We start from the raw sequence: 21,393 nt of genomic DNA, 5'->3' as shown, positions 1-21,393 counted from the left end.
GGACCATCTTCCATGATTGCCCATCTTACCCCATTGCTAAAAATACATTGTTCTATTATTACGTCAGCCTGTTCTGACATTAACAAGGTTTGATCACGAATTCAGACCTACAGTGGAAACGTATGCGACTCTTATTCAATGAAGCTCCAGCAGCGAAAAGACTCTTCCTTTTAAGTGCCACAAACACTTTATAGCTTAGTATGTTTTAATACTTCAACTTTTTTTTCCATATTTTTCTCATCGTTGAAGAAGTGATATCACAATCTCAAATCAAAGTCAACACTGCAGTGAGGAGAGCTTTTCTACTTTATTACAAAGAGAAGAAGCCTTTATGTGGTCAGAAAATACAAGATTGATCTTTTTTTTTCTCTTCCTATGAAACGCTGCTGTTCAAACAGCCAGAGTGAATTGTCTCAGTTCACTTCGTTAAGTCCCATCACATTCACTTGGGTATGGATGTCCTTGGCTGCTGAAATCTGGCCCTTTAGTGCACAGGGCGACAAAGACGTCCCCTGACCAGCAGTTCCAGAATGTCCCGTTTTCATATATTGCATCCATGCACACCTCCTAAAAATGAGGTACAGCAGGGCAAACATTTTCCAAAATAGATGTCATATATATAATATATACACATTCGTACATACATACCTTTATTCATGTGATGTCCAAAAATTTAAAAAAAATGTACACATTTATTACAAAATCGTAACAAAGACTGGACAGTGTTTTGCTCATTCTGGAAAGATGAAGCTCAGTAACACACAACCCTGGAAATGAACCAAAGGTTGTGGCAATATCTTTCTTCTAAACAGTCAGATATTCTTGCATTAAGTTGGCGAAAACTGCCTTTTCAAAAACTGAAGGGGAAGTAAAATGAAGGAAGCAGACCTTGCTCATCTTTCCAAATGAAATACGAGAAGGATCTTCACATAAAAATGCACAAACATTTTTTTTTATTACCAAGAGTGCTACAATGAACAATGCAAATTTTATTGTCTATTTCTTGTTTCTTTTTTTCCTTTTTTTACAATTTGGAAACTAAGTGGTAAACTTTTGTCAGTGTACTTGCTTGTCTTTACAGACCCAAGCTTGTCTGCTGGCAAAAAAAAAAGTAAAAAAAAAATTTAATCCGACCCTGCTCAAACTAAAGAAAAACAAATTATAAATTTAGTTGTTGGGCAGCACATAATTAGTAAGGCAGGACTTCAAATGGTGACCCTTTTGCATGAGCCAATTGCCAGATCCTCATAAGGAATTAAAACCAGGATGCCTGAGCCACATCAGTTTTGCAGTTATGTTGAGTATTGTGCTGAGACAGCCATACCCCAAGACAAGGGAAGTCTTTAGAAGGCTTGCTGAGCAGGGTTGTAGTTGAAGGTGGATGGCAGATGAGGCCTTTCTTCTAGCTTGTCATATTCCAGATGAAACTCCTAGAAACCAAATAAAAAAGACGATCACTTCATTATCAGCAGATGGCCCACTAAATTCTATAAGGTCATGTGTAACCCAAAGAAAAATGCTGCTTCAGGGGGAAATAAAATCTGCTAGATTTTCTCTTGACCAAAGAAGCTAATCTTCTCTTGGCCTTGTCTCCTTTTATATTATGATGGTGAGGGGGAAATAAATATTCTGCAGCAGCAGCAACAGCCTTCACTTTTGAAATTGGCTTTACAAAAACTCTCCAGTAGCTACTTTAAAACTTATGGCAGAATCCAACATAATGCCAATGAACTTCCACTCCTGCAGAAAAGACTTAGGGCTTCCTGTCTCCCTGCAACCCCAAAATCTGCTCTGGAGGATCATGGTAAAACACTACATACAAACTTTAAAGTGTTTTCCCAAAACTGTCCATCTACTATTCCCCCCATTTTACTTTTTTTATTCTGTGCCACATTCTGCAGATGTGCAGAATGCGTAACATATTCTAAATTTTGGGAGGCGCTGGACTATAAATTACATTTCCCCTGCAAGCTCTTTTATAAGGAGGCAGAGGAAGGCATTCTTGACGATGAAGAAGCAGCAACTTGTGAAGTGAAAATGATGTGCTGTAGTTTTAAATCCTACTAAAGGATATATCTGGAATGTAAAGCCAGTCAGTCACCTGCTCACCTGTAGCTGGTAAGAACTACCTCCAGGTGATAGGCAGACATCTATTTATTCATTTCTCTATATATTCTGCCCCTTTCCACTTCAGTGATCTCAGGGCAGATTATAAATAACGAAAGAAAAATGTTATCGCCTTGCAGCTCAACCGCAGTGGCGTGTGTGGGAGCTCCAAACTGGCTCCAAATGGATTGGCTCCAAATTGTCCCATGTGTGAGCAGAAGGCACTTTTGCTCACATGCAGGAATTTCCCATTTCTCCCGTGATGCAATGCACTGACCCTCAGGAGCATCTTTCTGGGGGCTGTGATGGACTGCAGCTGAGAGATGGGGGAGAAATCCACGTACAGAAAGATCTGGATGCTTAAAACATAAATAACACAGGCCCATGAGGAATAAAGCAAGGGAGTACTATTCATAGTCAGAGGGTTGCCAAATAAAAGGCTCTGTTCCTCATGGCCGCTTAACTTACCTATGAAAGGATGGGTACAAAGAGCAAGACTTCTGCAGATGATCTTACAAGGGGGGCGGGGGGAAATATGAGAGCAGGAAGGCCTTTAGTTATGCCTCAACACGTTCAGAGCTTTATAGGTAAAACACACATATTGAAGTGTGTACTCAGTGTAGATTTTTAAGCTCTGACAGTTCTTTGGATCAGAGTTCTCTGAATGAAAGAGCTTTCCTGTCCATCTCAATATCAGGGACAGATCTGCATGTTATGTGTACTAATGGTAATGGTTTGTGCTTGCCAGCATGTTTAGGAATACCCATCAAGTTTAAGATTTTAAAGACAAGACGGCATCCAAACACACCATTCGTCTTTCTGTGATGAAGGCTAACAAGAAAAAGTCTAATGTTTTCTGGTGATCTGAAATAGCTATACAGTATTTTCTCATCCATTTCTTTTAAACAATGGTTTATTTACCTACAATTTGTATCGCAGCACACATTCAAGATAGATAACATTCAGTTCAGTTCAAAATTACAAAAACAACATTTTTCAAAGATACAAAGTCACACTCAAACTCCTTCTCATGTCCACAGAGAGCAAGACCAACTCCTAGCCATTCAAGCTTCCTGCTATGTTGGCTAGGACATGCCTCTCTCTCCCATCTTGTGTGTAAGCAATTATTCCAAGATTTAAGTTGTTTCTTCTCCTGCCTTTAGATTGTGAGCTGTCTGGAGAGAAATGTCCTCATTTATACAAAATATCTATTACTGATCCTGTACTCAGTCAACAAATACTACATGTAATGTAATCCACATGCGATTTCCTTCCTCCTTTCGCAGGTATGGCTTGATTTTAAGATGCACCTCCTAAGAATTTTTTCCCTTTGCAGCCCAATTTGAATAGCTGCAGTTGAGAAAGAAAAATGCTCCTTTGCACCCCAAGCTTAGCTTCAAGCCGGGTATAGAGAAAAAGGGAAGTAGGATATGAGTCACAGTGCCCAGAGTGTCCCTGGTTACCTCTTAGCAACAGATTCTGGATGCTGCAGAAGATACCCTGCTTGAGCCTAAGTAGTGGTTCCCCACTGCCGATATATAGATTTGTGACAAAATAAACTGCATTTTACCACTCCATTTACATTTCAACCAAGATTCACAGAAAGGTACAAATCAGACCTCCTCCTAAGGTGAACGAACTATTGTTTTAAGAGCCATTTCTAGAATGTGAAATCAAAACCCCACAGGCTTTCTACGAAGCTGGTTGATGGATGTCATCCTTACGTAATTATCCCCATGACAATAATCTTAATACGTTTCAATCACTTACGCAACGAGGGGACAATCAAAGGCTGAAGCAAGTTGAAAAGAAGGAACACAGTTCCGACTTAACTAGGGGATCTTGATATACTTCTGGGTTCATCTTCTGATAAGCATTTGTGTAAAAAAAAAAAATAGGGCCATTATCTGAGGCATTCCGAAGATGGGCAACAGTCAGCGAACTGAGAGGGAACCAAGGTAATGAATGCTGGTATGCAACTGCCTTTGCCCCAACAGAGTCTCCTTTCACATAATCAGAATTTTTGGTGTAGAACAACCCACCATAAATGTGCACAGCCTTGAATACCCCCCCCATTTTTTACAAATACTACTGAGAATGTGCACAAAGTAAACATTTTATGTGCAACTTTTAAATATTTCTCTGAAGAAGAAAAATACCTTAGCTACTTTTCTCCAGTTAAGACAGTCAAAGAAGTAGTATGTTCCCCTTTCATATGTATTGGTTTTCATTGTTGGCTCCATGCCTGGTGCCCTGGTAATCCATACTCTTTCTTCTTTGTGGTATCTCCAATCTCGGTTGAATCTATTATTATCCAATCAGGAAGGAAGAGATTCTGTTAGCTTGGCTAATTTCCACTGATTTAATCTTCTTTAAAACTCAAAATATATCTACGCCAACATGGCTGCTCAACATCTTTAACATGCTACAATAATCTAGCCGCTATCAAAGTTAGTACCTCAAGCAAAAAACTGAACTTATTGTCCTATATGCAATGGTAATATTAGGAAGTATTAATAAAATATTTTTGCCCAGCATAAAGTAGGCAATACAATATAACTAAATTGCAAGACAATTTATGAGAGCTTAGATTACGGTTTTAATTAATGGCTTCAATCTAGAGGATAAAGCGGTGCACACACACATCCCCCCCCCACACTAAGAACTCCCAGTATTCTCCTTCTAATGAGCGATGGGTGTCTATCATCTGGCAGAGATTAGAGATTAGGTTCTCCACTATGCAAGCACAAGTGCAGGAAATATATACGCAGAAACCTGTTTCCTTTCAAGTGTCATTCTTGCTAGCATGGAATTCCCTAACATGTGGCATATAAAATAACTTGCATTTGAAACAGCAATTTAAAAAATTTTAAATAACCAGAATAATTGTCTCCTTTGTATCCTAATACAAAATTCACTGAAATCTGAACATACAGCTCTACTGCTGCTAATAGCTGTAATACATCTCCTCCATTCATGTAATAGAGATAAAACAGTAGATCTTCCCCATAGCGGCCAAGCTTTATTGCAGCCAACTGTAAAAGAAAAAAAAAAAAAGATGAACACTTTTTAAAGAAAGGAGTTTGCATAAAGGCACTAAATCCAATCAAACTTTTATTGACCTATAGGTAAGGGTGCTATTATGAGACAAATTACTCTGGTAGAATTCCAGCTGGCTTCAACGAAGCAGGAAGAGTGTAACTAGATTGTGAACCTATCTCCAAGCATGTTGCCAACACTTTTTCTAGCATGTATAATAAAACAATCCATTTCCCCCTCTAGCGTCTATTTCAATTTACCTATTTAGCAGTTGCAGAGCTAATGTTGTAGAAAATATCTGGTCTTATAATTTTCTTGTCCTTCACATATTCATAGTCCTTACTACTAGTTTGTTTACGTAACAAGTATCTGTTAAAATAGTTTTCCTGAACTGTATTATCCTGGGAGAAGTAAAGAATTTAATCTGTCTAGAAATCAAGTTTTTTGCTGAAATTATAGACAACTCAAAGAAACTTGCATTAAGCATTTCAACAGGCAAACTTTTGTTTATATAAAGGGACAAGACGGTATTGCTCACCTTATCCCTAATGTGAATGTTCGTTAAATATTCAGATGGAACATGGAAGTCTAGATAAAGGAATGAAAAGCGATTTAATTCTGATCCCATGACACTGACTCTCACTTAGGAATTTTAACCACACACACACGAACATCCACCCTACCTATATCTTGAGGTCGACAAGGTGAAGAAGCCCAAGGTGATGCAAATTTGGGATAAAGATTTCTGCACAGAAAAAAAAGTGACTGAATTGGTATCAAGATCCACCTTTCTCCCAACATTTGTGTTACTTTTCACAAAACTACTTTATGCACACACACAGGCTAAAATTCATACATTATATAGACAACACAGTAGCCATTGAAACCCTGATTTGGTATGGCTTGGCTCCACTGCGCAACGGTAATGTATGAAATTGCAAAACATGTGGGCTGCTTGATCTTCTTGGGTACTTCCCATACCAATACTTCATCTCAGGCCTGAGAAGGAGCATACCACTGCTTCTCTTCTCTTGCTGAAGGAACTACACCATTCCTCAGGTTTCTCATACAGTGGTGCCCCGCAAGACGAATGCCTCGCAAAACGCAAAACGCGCAAGACGAAAGGGTTTTTTGGTTTTTGCGTCGCTTCGCTAGACGATTTTCCCTATGGGCTTGCTTCACAAGACAAAACGTCTTGCGAGTTCTTGCGAGTTTGTTTCCTTTGTTCCTTTGTTTCCTTGTTTTCTTAAAGCCGCTAATAGCCGCTAATAGCCGTGCTTCGCAAGACGGAAAAACCGCAAGACGAAGAGACTCGCGGAACGGATTAATTTCGTCTTGCGAGGCACCACTGTACTCCACAGAGTGGGAAACAACCATTCAGATACCAGCAGAGCTATGATCTTTCTTTTGAGGTCACAGCATACCCTGTTTTCTGGTGGAATGGAGGGAATGTAGATGAAGGAAATTTTCCAGCTGAAACTGTCAATAGGTTCTAAAATTCACCACGTACAGCCTTAAAACCATTACAATTTAACTACCTTCAAGCTTACTCAATTACCTTTCTGCTCTGAACATGGGATGTGTGGAGAAATAGTGCACTAGGGAACTTGTTCTTCGCATACACTCACACGCAGCAAAGGAACTGGAAGCAGCAGAGCCCTCACATGCTATTACCAAACATTTTTATTTTTGCAAAAGCCCAACACACAACACAAAACCAGAGTCCTGATCAAAGTAGCGGCATAGGCCCAATAAAGAGGGGCATGGGACGAGATTGTGTCGGGGGACCAGATCTTTCTGTTCTCCCACCCCTACCCCAGTCAATCATATGACGCCGTGATGTATTCCCCACCCATCAGTGACAACGTTTTCAGAAGAGGGTGCTGTAGCCACTGATTAGCTGGCTAACAGCAACCTCCTTTGAAAACGTGCTTTCAGCGCCTTCAGCTGATTGGTGCAGGGACTTTGCAGAGACTCCATGCAACTGACCAGCAGCTGATTGTCAGTTAAGAGAGCTCCTCAAGTCTCTGCAAAGGGGAAAAATGCTCCTAAAAATGTAGTGCCAGGGGCAGGGGAGGTGTCTATCATGCTCCCTGGGACAGCCACCCTCCAAAAAAATAAAACATACATTTAATAAGCACTTTCAGCCATTCTCATGAGCCTACTCTACTAATATCACGTGTACATCCTCAGTTGCACACTTTTCTATGGAAAGCTTGATAAATAAAATCAATGGCTATTCCTCACCTAGCAATAAGGGCAGCAAACTATGCTAATGCAAGTAGTCCAGCACATTATCTGCCGCTCAGACAACAAATAACTCAAGAAAAGCAGGAATTACATAGTCAGTGAAAACAAAGTCTTTCTAGGGTGTGTGTGTATTATAAATGGTAATGATTGTGGCTGTACACCGAATATGACCTATTATATTCTCTTATTAATATTGGTTGGTGCAGTTGGTTGGTTACTGCAGATATTAGAAATTATATTATGGTGCTTTATTGTTTTATTATTATTATCAATGGTTTTTTTCAATCAAGCAGTAGATAAATTTTATGGCATAAATAATTATTATTATTAATTGTATGCTTTTTCCTTTTGGATATTCTCAAATAAGTGTTATGTAAGTGTTTTAAACAAAAAAATGTGCACAAGAACATACACTATTCACAAATGCAAATCAGTATCTTGTTTTGTTTTAATTGATTTGATATGAAGCATTTTTCCAATTCACACTCTTGAAAACAGAAGGAAATGAAAAGAGGATCTTGATTTATTGGAAGCTTGCGGAGTTGAACTCAACATCTTGAAACAAACTGTATTTTTTTGCTTTCCAATATTACATTTTCAGTTAGCAAAATATATTTAAAGTTTTGATTTTTCAAGGTGGCTAGCTGAAATCATTAGTTTGAACAACAAATGGTATGGAAACAGAGAACAACTTACTCAGGAGAGTTGAGATTGAGACCTAGAGTTGTCAAGTCACTTCCTAATGCAAGATGTACCATGCCGGGGTCTGTCTCTGCTGCCCTGATGAATGTTAACAAACCAATCATTCCAAACTGGTCTGTTACCATCCCTTGAGGAATGTTGGTAACCCGACCTAGGCAAACACACCATGAGATTAATCCCAAAATGTCCAGAACCAAAAAACATTTAAAAGCTTTTGTGAGAAAATTTAATGGAAAACAGGGGCAGGAGGAGAGAAAGAGAAAGAGATTGAGCATACCATCAGGTAACACCTGGATCCCTTTTTTCTGCTGGTTATTGTTTTGCGTTGTTGAACTTTTATCTCCAGGAAATTTAGGTCCATCTGCACTAGAAGATGTCTTGCCTGATGTATTCAGATTCTATTCAGAGAAAATGTAGCAAGAAATTTAGCATGAGAAAAGACATAGAAGGACAAGTATACATAAACTGTAAGCCACAGAATCCCTTTAGAGGTGTACAGAGATACGTGCTTGTGTACCATTTTTTCTTCCCAATGACAACTGTTTCCTTGTGTTAGAGGTTGATCCTGAACCTCCCACGAGCTTTGAGTGCAGCACTGTAAGGGAGGACAACAGCCTTAAAACCATGGGCTCAGAAGATTGGCTGTGTGCATATTCAAGGCGTCCACATCCCAACCCTTTGGAATAGGGCCTTAAATTAAAGCTGCAAATTCTTTTCCTTTTTTAAGTATTTGTCCAGCTGATTTCACCATATGTCATTTTTTGCTATGAAGTATTTGCAGGTCTCCTTTTCGTTCCCCATGTTTTATAGCATCTATATCGGGGCGGAGAACACGAGCAGGAGCTCCTCAATCCCTGCTGGCCATTTTGCTAGCTGGGTGAGGATGCCAACATGTCAATCACCTGGTGTTCTAAGTGCGCACCCGATTCTTTGAACTCATGGCAGGCTGCAAAGTCGCATGGCTGGGAATGCCACGGTGCAACCTATCATGGAAAAGGTTTTCTAGTTACCACTGATTAGAACCGACTGCAAGCTTTGCTTGCCATGGAACAGTCAGGAGTGTACTTGAAGGCTGAATCTTTGCCTGCCCAGCATAATAAAAGATTTAAGGTGTAGGGCAGGTGGAAATGGTTGGGGGAAATGGCTGGCTTTGCAGGCCAAATTAAGAGCTGTGCTGGTCCTAATCTGGCTTGCAGGCTCCCCACTGCTGATCTGTATAAAGCTGTTCAATGCCATGAACTGGGAAATTTGAATAGGGCATCATCAATGTGCTCACACCACCCAACTCTATTTCTCCTTTACATAAAATTTAGGGAAGTAGTGGAATGCAAAATTAGTACCACAGTACATTAGTAGACTTTGAGGGTCCATAAACTGATGCTCAACACTAACAATACAGAAGTTCTGCCAAAGAGGTTGATGTTCAACCTGTTCTGGATGAGGATAATTCTTCCTAGATCAATTGGTTCAAAATAATTGTTTCTTTCTTTAAAACCAGGAGACACTTACGGATTTACTGTCATCATTACTCGATGTTGGATCTTTGTAGTTAGAGCCTGGTAAAGCTGGGAAATCTTCATTGTGTATTGAGAAGTCCTGGGTTTGCTCACTTGCTGGTTTTGTTACCATTCCAACTGTGTTGAAGATAAGTGTACCAAATTAGATATTATATTTCTGTGCTGCTATTGATTTTTCTCACTTCCATCAGCAAAATTTTCTACCTCAACAGATAATGAAAGAAGAAATTAAAAAACAGGGAAAAATATGTTCTTTCAATGCAGCAGTTTGCAGAAACTATTATAAATGTAGGTCTACTGAACCAATTCTTCATAAAAGATTTGCTTGTCATTTTTAAGTTAACATTCTTACAATTAACAATGTCAAGGTATGGGAGGGGGGCAACAGGGTGCTTTAAAAAATAAAACAAACAGCATTTAACACAGTATTATTAAAGAAAGCAGTTCTAAATTGCTTGGGCACTCTTCCTCATCTAACATACTAAGATAATTGGTAACACAACACGTCCTTGCAATGGTTTATGGTGACTAAGTGCAGGAGAAAAACTGCAAGCACTTAGACTGGTAGATCTGCAGATACCCTCTAGACACAATCCTTCAACCCTTATTTCACACACACAAAAATAGGCCAAGCTATTCAAGATGGGAATGTGAAACTGGGCTAAAGAGATTAATTCTTTGCTACAACAATGGAAAGTACATCAGAAATAACTGTTTGACTCACATATAGATAAAAAAATACGAAGTAGCAGTTGGAAGTAGAATGGGGAGGAAAATTTATAGCACAGATGATCTGGCAATTCTCTTGCTTCCCTTAATTATTCTCAGATTACGAAATCAAAGTTCTCTCTTGATTTTAGGAACTTTGCCTCTTTTGGGCTTCTGGGTGAGTTGGTATAGGATTGCAGCCTAAATATGTTTTAATTATGTTTCTATTGGAATCTTGCAATTTCCTTTTGCCCAAGAAATGACATTAACTATAGAACAGTGTCAAGTATCAAGTTCAACAAACCTGTTTTCAAATATCCATTGTGCCTTGTGATAAAAGCAAACTAGGCTGCCAAAGTACCAGTTTTAAGTGACACACACTCACCATAGGGTGCCCTTCCAGCTAGAGGGTTTATTAGTGGAGTTGGATTCCCACTTCCTTCCCTTCTGTTTCTGTCTGCTAGTGCCGGAAAATCTGAAAGGTCCAGTCCCGTCACATTTTCACTGCCATCTAAAAGTAAATGCAGGCAACTTAAAATTCTTCTCAAAAATTGTCTCCCATAAAAACGACACTGCAGAGTGAATACCGTATTTTTCGCCCCATAGGACGCACCGGCCCATAGGACGCACCTAGTTTTTTGGGGGGGAAATAAAGGGTACAAAAATTATTTTCCCCTCATTTTTGGAGGGGGGAAAGTGCGTCCTATAGGGCGAAAAATACGGTAATTACTAACTCTCAAGCACCAGGGTGATATTTATATCATTTTCTTGCCCCTACAACAAAAGGAAAGAAATATCCCAAAATGGAGAGATCAAGTTAGAGGAGGGTCTCGCACTGTAAATATGACCAGGAGCTTAACGCAAGCTAGTAAAAATAAAATGCTAATTCTTGAATGGACACAGAAAACAATTAAAAGCAAAATTAACAGTCCTAAAACCATGTTGTGGCTATAGCTAGCTGGCAAAAAAAGATGAAAAAAACAACATTACCAACAACATACTGGAACAGGTTCAATATAACAGTGGTTTACCACTGGGACTACAGATGATGCAGCTCTGGCATCACTATATAATTTTAATTTAACTAGTAGTTGTCTAGTGTTAAATTACCCAGTTAATGATCCAACAGCAGTTCAAAACATCCTACATGATAGAGGGTTTAAAGAGGGGAATTATGCCTGATGTCTAGCCAGCAGCATAAGCAGCTGAGTCCCAGGAAAACCAATGGATAGTTGTGTGTCAAATACTACCAACACAATTTATGACATTCCCACTGTAGTGAGAAAGTCCAGTGGCTGGGAATGGGGAGAAGGCCGTCATTCCAGCATTGTGGTATCTGCTTCCCCTGAGATCCCCAGGACTCAGTTGGAAGAAGGTTGCAAACCCAGAGCAGAAATTTGGTGGAGCTGGGCTATGATTACAAGCAAGACATTTAACACACATTATTTAAGTGTCTTTGTAAATAAAATAATTTAGTTTGCCTTCTAATTTATATGACTCAGAACTTAAGTCATTTATAATTCAAGAACTCTGAACATTTATTGAAAAACATCATGAATGTCTACACAAATGTTGTAATTTTGGGGGGAACCCTAAAATTGTATACAAAATGTGCTTCCAGCAAAGTCTCCCAAGTGTGCAATTTTAAGTGGGCTTACCTGTTCCATTAAAAATGTTACTTGATAAAGAATTATTCATTCCAAACGCCTGATTCCTGTTCATTCCAAATCCAGACATACTATAAAAAACAAACAAATAAAAGTAGAGTAAGGGAACAGATTTAAAATCATCTGTGGGGGATGAGAGTAAATGATACATAACTAACACCTAACTAACTGTTCTCATATGACTCCCCAACACACACAGCTCTGCAAAACAAACATTAATTTGAACACAATATAATGTTAAGTTTAAAAAGAAAGCTCAAAATTTAAAACAAAAATCTTTATTATACTGCTTCAATCTCAAAAATGCTTTGGTCGTCTTTCAGATCTGGATGACTACATTGGCTAAAATAGGTAAAGAGCTAACTGGCTCCTGCTGGAAACCTAAATAGATCCTTACAGGTTTTTTTTAAAAGGATCAGGGATTTTAAGTTGACAGCCCTTTGAGCTCTTAAAAGCAATCCTCAGTACAGCTAGGATCCCATGGAATGCTGATAAAGGCAATCCATGTGAAGAGGAACAAAAAACCTAAACCCGCCAATAGAATATAATGGCACACCATTGTATTCAACGCTGGTCAAAATGTTAGAATGAGATTGTTTCAACTTTTCCATGAATATTTAACTTAATAAAAACTTAAAGTGGAAACTTGCACCAAAAGAGGTCAAAAAAGGAGCATTTTAGCGGGTTCAATGAAGCATCTTTATGCATATCCTACATTTGTTTAAGCAGGGTGTGCATTCCAAGGTTGCTTTGTCTCGAACAAATCCTTTCATGGAAAATGTTAGGACAAGGTGTAAAGTGCAGCTCTGAGGAAATGCAGAAGTAAGCATCCGAGCAAGCTCTCAAAACAACAGAGGAAATTCAAAACCTCCCCAGGAAGTAGAGATCACGTATAATACTGAAAACAATCAGTATATGGTAAAAAGAGAAAGAAAAAAAGGGCTCTTAGTTGTTTCAGATTTGAAACATACTCATAAAAGTATAAAACTATTTTAATACTCAGTCTCTCTTCCTGTTTCTCCCTTTCACCAGCTGTTTGGTGTGTTTTTTCTATTTAGCCACTTCTTCATTTATACTTCAAGCAGTCGGTCCACCTGACTTTGGGGGTGAGTGCAGAGAAAGAACAGCCATGAGTATAAGATGAAGGCTATTAACGTGTTGTCCGTAATTTATTAATGCAACAATAAGCTTGTTTTAGTATGTTATTTGAAAATGGGTATCTGATGGTCAGATTCAAGATTCTTCAAGTGAAAAGAATGGAACTGCTAATGAATTATTAGTCGCATTCTAACTGACACACCTGCCTTCCATTTTCAAAAATGCACTGTTTGGAATAATTGGTATTGTTCACTGTCAGAAAACTGGAATGATGGCTGAACAGGTTTATGTTTTAACATTTCTTATTTAAAATAAACACGCTGCAGGAGCATATACAGTTCTGTTAGCTATTGCCCTATGCCTTGGTAAAATTTATGTCTAACACTCGTATTCTTAAAGTACAGTAATACCAATACTGCACCTCTTCCAGGCTAAAAATGTTCAGAAAATGGATATTACATTGACCAACAGACCCAGCGAGTGAAAAGATTTCTCTATGAAACAACTGCACAAACACAGAAGTCTTCACTGTACAAAAATTGTTGAGAACTGAAGCCAGTTAATAATTTAAGAGGTTTTAAAAGAAACCTTGGCTAAATTTGATAAAGTAGTGATATGACCTCCCTTAGATATGGGAACTTGCTTATTAGCAATTGTATTTATTTCCTTATATGAAGATCTACATTACCTATACTGCAACTTAAATACTAAATATATAACATTATTTTACTTCCTATTACCACTTTCGAGTTATTCTGTCTGGAATTATAAATACATGATACCAGTGTACTAAATGTTATTTTTGGTCTACAAGCATCCAAGACTGAATCTCAGCAGGTTAACATGGGTGACTAAAAGGTGTTCTGTTTAAAGTTTGCTTTCTTTTTCTAGTCCTTTTAAAAAAGCTTGGATCAGGAAGAGTAGATGATAAGCACTATCTCAGGCACAGGCAAACTCGGCCCTCCAGATGTTCTGGGACTACAGCTCCCATCATCCCTGACCACTGGTCCTGTTAGATAGGGATGGTGGGAGTTGTAGTCCCAAAACATCTGGAGGGCCGAGTTTGCCTATGTCTGCACTATCTTATCCAGAGAAGCCAGTTATATTTGTGTAAGGGCTTGATCTGTTTCAGAGGCGCTGTTCTGGATGGAAGGAAGGGCAGCTTGTGGGACATGGGTTTATGTCAGAAGAAGAGAAGCTCCATTATGAATACATGAAGTTCACGTATTCATATTGCTCCTTGAGCTGGGAGAGTTGACACATTTAACACAAGGCTTGGCAATACGAGCTAACTAATCCTAATGCATCGCAATTCAGCTTTGGCTGCTGTTCCACTTGAACAGTAAGACACCCATGCTCACAATGGCTCTTCCTCATCCTCTCTTGTCCCTCATGCACCCTCAACCTCAGCTGGGGGGGGGGAGTTGGCAACACACTGGAGCAGATTTTGGGTGGGGTGGGGGAAAGTCCTGCTGTGCCAATGGAACGCCACTGGTGTAGCATTCAATACAATCCTAAATAATTATGTTTTGATAAATTTGATAAAAAAAGTTTTGATTTTAGTTTGTAGGGCAAAAACTGGTGAAAGCATTTCAAAAGAAACCCAGCCAGATGGGCGGGGTATTATTATTATTATTATTATTATTATTATTATTAATAATAATAATACCCATTCACTTTCCCACAAAAATTGACCTAATTTAACTCATAACCCAGCTTTGAAAATTCAGATCATTTGCTTAGCTGATAGCAGCAAACTGGTTCCTAATACTGAATCTGCCTTACCTGTTCACAGTAAAAGGTTGTCGAGAGGGTTGTTGCTTTGGCATACAGATTATGCTGGGTGAGCTTCGATTAGGGCTGCCTAATCCCGAACTACTCATGCTGTTTGTCCTGCTGGGAATTCCAATGCCCTGACCGACCTGGGAGTGGTTCATCATATTCCTAGGATTCATAGGCAATATACCCCTGGAAAAGAAGATCCAACAGATACAATGATGTTCAGCAGAATATCGTTATTCTGAAGCAGTCAAAGCAAACCATTCTTTTCAGAATTGCTTCTAAACAAACTGGCTATTAGAAACATACGCATATAAAGAGCTGCCTGTATTGTCTACCTTGACTGGCAGTGGCTCCCAAAGTTTTTCCCTAGCTCGGTTAGTTTCAGATTTTTTTAAAAGGGTGAGCACGTTTAGGACATTTCATATATATATAGTGTCTTATTTTAACAAGCTGCACAGCAGAATGTGAATATTATTTTCCAAAGGCTGGGATCAATATTGCATTACAAGCTTTCTTCCAGTACCCTCAAAACACAAGCCGTAATCTAGAAAATTAAAACATTGTTCTTTTTAATGTATGTGCACTGCAAAATAATGTAAAGTAAAAACATATGCTACATATTTTAGGAACCCCTGCAGAAATAAGTGCTGTCAATAAATACCTGCTTGGAGATGGAGGCGTGTGAAGTGACATTGTTGGTACCCCTGTTGTTGGCGTTACGTGGCTCGGTAACTGAGTGCCTTGCGATAAGCTGCGATTTAACTGAGGGGTATTGTTGCTCATTCCCCTCATTGGAAGGCCTAGTGCACCTATTGGAAAAAAGTCAGAGGAGTGGCAATGCAGAGAATTAAGGAAGACAAGTATGGTTTTCGCGAAAATGGGTATTCATTCTGATTTGACAGCCAAATGTGCTAGGTAGTTTTTTTAAAAAACAAAAATGCACACAATAGGCTATCTTTTTATGAAATCAGTTCTAAATTCAGTGGGTGCAGTTTCCAAACTTTTGTTGTTGTTTTTTTAATTGGGTAAAGGGAACTACCTTTTGGAGATAAATTACTTACATATATATTAATATAAAGTTTTCCCTGAAATGTTAATGTGTTTGATTGACAAAACATTTTTTTAAGTGAGATTTTCAAGCAGCAGCTATGTTTTTAGAACTTATTTTTAATTTGAAGGGCACCATAAGCCTCCTAAGCAAATATTGGCTCCAAACAAATTTCACTAACAGAAACTGTTCCATTTACTTTAAAACATCCAGATTTTAAAAAAGGGTATACCAGAAGTCTTCATTTCCAGTATTTATTGGTGGACTGCAATGTCACTTACATTGATTGTAAGCTCCATTGGCTTTGTTCAGGCTGTGTTAATTATGACAGGAACAAACCTAGTCTCTCTCCAGACTTGTATGTTTCCTCTCCCACTGCAGTGCCATGAAATCAGAAGCTGTTGCTTCCCATTTAGATTAAGCAGATTAGCATTTCATCTGAATCCTAAAAAGCAGTTAATCTTAACTATGGTTTATTGGGAGCGGGGACTCAGCTTCATAAACTACGGTTTGAAGTTACCCACAGTCTGTTTGAAACAAAGCAAGATTAACCAGAATTTGCTGGGTTCAGGTGACAAGTGGCAGTTAATCAAAAAGAGACCTGGCCACTTCACAGCTATGCAAGAAGAATGAATGCCAAAGGAAACTAGGCATCAAAACATAGTCACTGAGTGCCTATGATTGAAATCCTTCACCAGTTCACTAGAAAATGGCCTGGTTTTCACATTATAGTTCTAGAACCACAGAACTGTGCAGGCTTCTGGAGAGGAGCTCAAAGCGTCTTTGCTCCTCCCTGTTGTTTTCATTCTCTCTTCCATCCTTTTAAAAAACCATGCCAAGTTAAATCAAGGTTTGGCTTATTGTGTCATTCGAACCCAAGGTTATGTATAAGGTCTCTCCTTGCTAACTACAAACTGCAGTCAAGGTTCATTCTCCTCTTTTGCAACACATCTGTGAATATGGACACAATGAGTATGTTATGAAGTTTTATTTGGCATCCAGACCATCTGAAGTACCACAAACTTCTGCAGAGAAGTTTCTATATTCCAAAAACCAAGCCACCTAAAGGTATAACAAAAAAGACTATATACCTATATGTTAAGCAGGGGTAAATATGGGCTTTTGTTTTACCCAACTTTGTTGATATACAAGCCCCCAACTTTAAACTCATTTGCCCTTGTTAAAGGTAATGTATTAAATATTCAAGTGGCAAACCTACTGATTTGTCATTGATCCATTGCATGTGACACATTTGTTTGAAAATATAGAAACATTTCTTCATGTGGGACTACTCAAATTTAAAAAGAATGGAAGATCAGAATGGAAAAAAGATGTACTGTCATCAGTTTTACAACACTCTATGTGTTGTGAAAGAAGCTGTTAATATTGGTTTGCCTAAGAGCAATCAACAGTTCTTTTACATGCATCAGTTGGTATGTATTTATTTTGGAGTGGCTTATAGGTTGTTTTAATCTTCATCGTCATAAAATATATTTAACTGATTCCTACGCGTCTGCATAACTTGGAATTTTGAATATGGTAAGTACTGTTTATCTCAACATGCTGTGGCTCTTTTTAGGGTCTGCTGGTGGGTTTGATTTCATTTTGGACTATTGCTGTAAATCACGGTTTCAGAGATAGATCTGCATAATATTAAAAAGCACTTGGAAAAGGAGAAGGCATGCCCTTGGTACAACTTTTCACTTTCCATTTTCAGTCAACAAAGAAATAGGCTTCTTAAAGAGTAGACTATATTTACATTGCAATACCTTCTATATTATTAGTGAAAAAATAAGTGGAAAATCATAGTGAAAACCACACCCTGGAACATTCATTATGCCCAAGAAATAATGTTTAAGTCATTACTTTCAAAATTCTGCACTATTTATATTAATGTTGAAAATGCTGATTAATTGGTACAATATTAAAGTCAATTAAAAGGCGGTGCGTATGTGTCTTTTGTTTTGCCACGGGGAGCTCTAGCAAAGATCTTAAAAGGTTTGCACCTAGCCATTTCCCTGAATGAGCATTGCCAATATCCCTGACAGCAGAGACCCATTCATCCATGTGAGTCTGGCTCCTCAGGCCTCCAACAGTTTGGGCTAGGGCTGTGATTAGCCTTTGTTCTGCACTGCACAACATTACCACCTGAATTGTCTAGCCAGGCTTCCTACTGTTTGCTACTCCTGCTTGCTCTTCACAGGGAAAATTTGTGCCACAAATACCACCATGCCTTCCTGCTCATGAATATGGGTATGAAAAGAAATAACACATCAGGCTATCAACATGATTGGTATTTTTTTTTAAAAAAAATGTGGAATCCTAAAACACCTTAGTTGTGAGGAATTAGATGTTAGTAATCCTGAGAGCAATTCTGTCTTTATTATATCATAACTGGCTACTATGAAGTGGGGAAGTATTAGCACATTGTTGCACCACGGGGAGAATTTCTTGTGGGCAGTTAAGAGATTTCTACATTTGCCTGCTGAAATGAAGATAAATTCCTAGACAGTCTTGTAAGGCAAAGGAGTTGCTTTTGTCTACTTTCACTTTTAATTCCTGTTGGCAGTTTATCCAGACTTGGAAATAATCCTGACCTACTGAATTATTTCCAGATATCCGCTAAACTAATAAATTCAGCCCAGCTGTTTTTCAATTTAGAGTCAAGGGGAGGCTGCCCACCCCAAAAGTCATGAAAAATCAGCTGTATTTAACAGCTATGTAACCTGATTTGCACTTCACATCAAACCATAGTTAAAACAGACTATTGTTTAATGTGATCGAGCAATGTGCTTGTTGTACAGTGCTGAAATTGCAAGCACTTCCTTCTTCTCTCACTCTTGCCACACTGCCAGGAAGCAAGTTGTACTATGGTCCTGTATGTTTCTGAAACAAACCACATGATTCTGTTTCCTCCCAACAAACCACAAGTGGTAAGCCAAGCTGGTTTCTGATCATGGTTTGTTCACAGAGAAATAAACCACGAGGCCAGATTCAGACAATACAAGCTACATGCCCTATTTCCCGGCAAGACAGCAGCAACAAGAGCAGAAAAGATGCAATTTCAGCAGCATGCACCAGGACCATGCTTGTTCACATTAAACCATAGTTTATTTTAACTATGATTTAATGTGGTGTGTGAACTAGGCCTATGAGAGAAAAAATCCACTGCCCCATAGAGGATATTCAGCCTCTTGTAACCTAGGAAAACCTCCCTATTAGACAGAAGGTAGGCCACTAGAAATGTATGTTGCACTCCGTTGACCTTTCAGGGGTTGGTTTAAAAAAACAAGATTCTAAAGATATACTGAAATCACAGTGGTAGGCAAAGAAACAGCAACATTAAGCCAGCATGTTGGCAAAACAACTTATACAAGCCTGTACATTCACATATAACTTAGAATAGAATACTTACTTTGATGCCCGTATAAACTTGCCCCAAACTGAGACAGCTGACCTGATGTTGAAGGTGATGCCAGCATCTAAAATGGTAAATAAAGAGTTGGTCAAGGATAGAATAATAAAGTATTTCTACAATATTAAACTCTTTAAGAAAATTAATGAAGGCAGTTGTGAAATCATCTACTGCAGGCAAGTTTTAACTGCAATTCATGTGTTTGGGGCAAGCATGTGCAGGTTTAAAATAGGGAGCTAAAGGCGTGAGGGACGCGGGTGGCACTGTGGGTTAAACCACAGAGCCTAGGACTTGCTGATCAGAGCCCAGGGCTTGCTGTTGTACTGTTTTATTGTTGTTAGCTGCCCTGAGCCCAGCTTCGGCTGGGGAGGGCGGGATATAAATAAAATTTATTATTATTATTATTATTAAGGTTGTGGTTCGAATCCTCGCAATGGGGTGAGCTCCCATTGCTCTGTCCCTGCTCCTGCCAACCTAGCAGTTTGAAAGCACGTCAGAGTGCAAGTAGATAAATAGGTACCGCTCCGGCGGGAAGGTAAACGGTGTTTCCATGCGCTGCTCTGGTTTGCCAGAAGCGGCTTAGTCATGCTGGCCACATGACCCGGAAGCTGTACGCCGGCTCCCTCAGCCAATAAAGCGAGATGAGCACCACAACCCCAGAGTCGGTCACGACTGGACCTAATGGTCAGAGGTCCCTTTACCTTTACTGAAGGCAGTGTGCAGAGAAGGCCCTGCTCCCAACCTCCCAGTGAACTCTGGCACCCTTCGAACTTCCTTTGTGTGTTGGGTGCATAGGTCTGAAGTGGAGTTCTAAGCGTGCTCATATGAAGATGTGCAAAAGTAATAACACAGGGTTCTTGGCTAAGAAGAGACTTCTAAGCATGTTCAGCTTAGAATCGCCCTTCTTTGGATCTTGCATTTAATACCAGAAGTTTGAAAGTAGAACCAGCAGTCACTGGGAGTGGAGCCCTGTGTGCAGATGCCCTCCCCACTTTATACCCCCAAGCTTTTGCCTAAATAGGACTATTGTTAGTTACATTTTGCTATACGGAGCTGCGTACAAGGACCCAGTTTTAGTAAACTGAGATTAGGAAGGTACTCTAAGCTAGGGACCACCACTAACAGAACAGATAATGGAACATACAGGAAGTATCTGAAGTTACAAAGGCAGCACTTGTGCTTATGCACAGAAGCTCCCAAGTGCCCCTCTCCTACGAAATATGCTCTAAAAGATTGAGGTTGAGAAAGACTGAGAAGCTCTCAAGGCACCACGGGGAGTTGCAGGAGGAAGGGGGAGGTTGGAAAGCTCCAAAAACACAGATGCAAATAGATGAGCAATAGTACCAAAAGAAAAAAAAATACTAATAAACTATTCAGGCTCTAATTCAAAATAATCACATTTAACAAAACAATTTGACATGAAAGGGAGGAAATTTCTCAATGTGACACTCAGAATGCAAGGCCATCCATGATTTATTAATACTCTCAATTCACCATAAATTTCTAACATCCAAAATTATTATTCAAAACTCACAGAAAAAAATGGTTCTATGACATATGTGCAGTAATGTGCACATTTTCTGCATTCTGACTTGTTATCAGCACATTAAACCTAACAGAGATTATCTAACTCACTAAGTATCATTGACCTAGTTCTCAGTCTGAGCTGTTTCGCTCAGACTGCAGGTGGAAGTTTACAGCATCAGTTGCTCCTGTACATAAAGCATCTCTCTACATAGATAACTGTATGACAGGGTGTTCTAGTTTAGATTTCCAGATTTATTTATTTTTTCAAAACAGAGGGGTATTTAGTCATATGAACTTTCTTCCACCTGTAGTCTGAAGTGGTACTGCCCAACAATAGGCTTGCCACCACACTGAAAACTAGCCCCCTGAGAACTTTGTCACCAGTAGGCAGGTCACCACGAAGTAACTAAACAGAAAAGCTTTTTGGAAATTGGAAAAGTGATTTTATTTTCCCTCTCTCAGGCCACTGATGTATAAGAAATGCCTCAAGAATGTTTGAAGCATGGGGAATAAGACAAAGAACCGGGGGGGGGG

General features: G+C 39.1%; 1 protein-coding gene across 8 annotated transcripts in view; it reads right to left on the bottom strand.

Moving 5' to 3' along the window:
- Nucleotides 1–288: 288 nt before the first annotated feature.
- The window catches only part of CNOT2 (CCR4-NOT transcription complex subunit 2), a 60,689-nt gene continuing 39,584 nt past the window's right edge, over nucleotides 289–21,393 (bottom strand). For 6 of the 8 annotated variants that reach the window (XM_083574562.1, XM_083574561.1, XM_083574563.1 and 3 more), the window contains 13 exons: nucleotides 19,333–19,399; nucleotides 15,531–15,678; nucleotides 14,873–15,055; nucleotides 11,981–12,060; nucleotides 10,708–10,833; nucleotides 9,607–9,731; nucleotides 8,375–8,495; nucleotides 8,092–8,248; nucleotides 5,829–5,890; nucleotides 5,684–5,733; nucleotides 5,041–5,141; nucleotides 4,266–4,410; nucleotides 289–1,430 (listed from right to left, as the gene is read on the bottom strand). In XM_083574562.1, coding sequence (XP_083430688.1) covers nucleotides 1,344–1,430; nucleotides 4,266–4,410; nucleotides 5,041–5,141; nucleotides 5,684–5,733; nucleotides 5,829–5,890; nucleotides 8,092–8,248; nucleotides 8,375–8,495; nucleotides 9,607–9,731; nucleotides 10,708–10,833; nucleotides 11,981–12,060; nucleotides 14,873–15,055; nucleotides 15,531–15,678; nucleotides 19,333–19,399 — 1,452 coding nt within the window. In that variant the 3' untranslated portion in view covers nucleotides 289–1,343. The remainder of the gene's footprint in view (nucleotides 1,431–4,265; nucleotides 4,411–5,040; nucleotides 5,142–5,683; nucleotides 5,734–5,828; nucleotides 5,891–8,091; nucleotides 8,249–8,374; nucleotides 8,496–9,606; nucleotides 9,732–10,707; nucleotides 10,834–11,980; nucleotides 12,061–14,872; nucleotides 15,056–15,530; nucleotides 15,679–19,332; nucleotides 19,400–21,393) is intronic. The other 2 variants (XM_083574568.1, XM_083574567.1) reach the window with 1 other exon arrangement.

The sequence above is a fragment of the Podarcis filfolensis genome (genome assembly GCF_964270895.1).
Source record: "Podarcis filfolensis genome assembly, chromosome: 10".
NCBI lineage: Eukaryota > Metazoa > Chordata > Lepidosauria > Squamata > Lacertidae > Podarcis > Podarcis filfolensis.
Note: the sequence above shows the minus strand (reverse complement) of the source record. Positions and strands in the feature narration are given on the sequence as shown.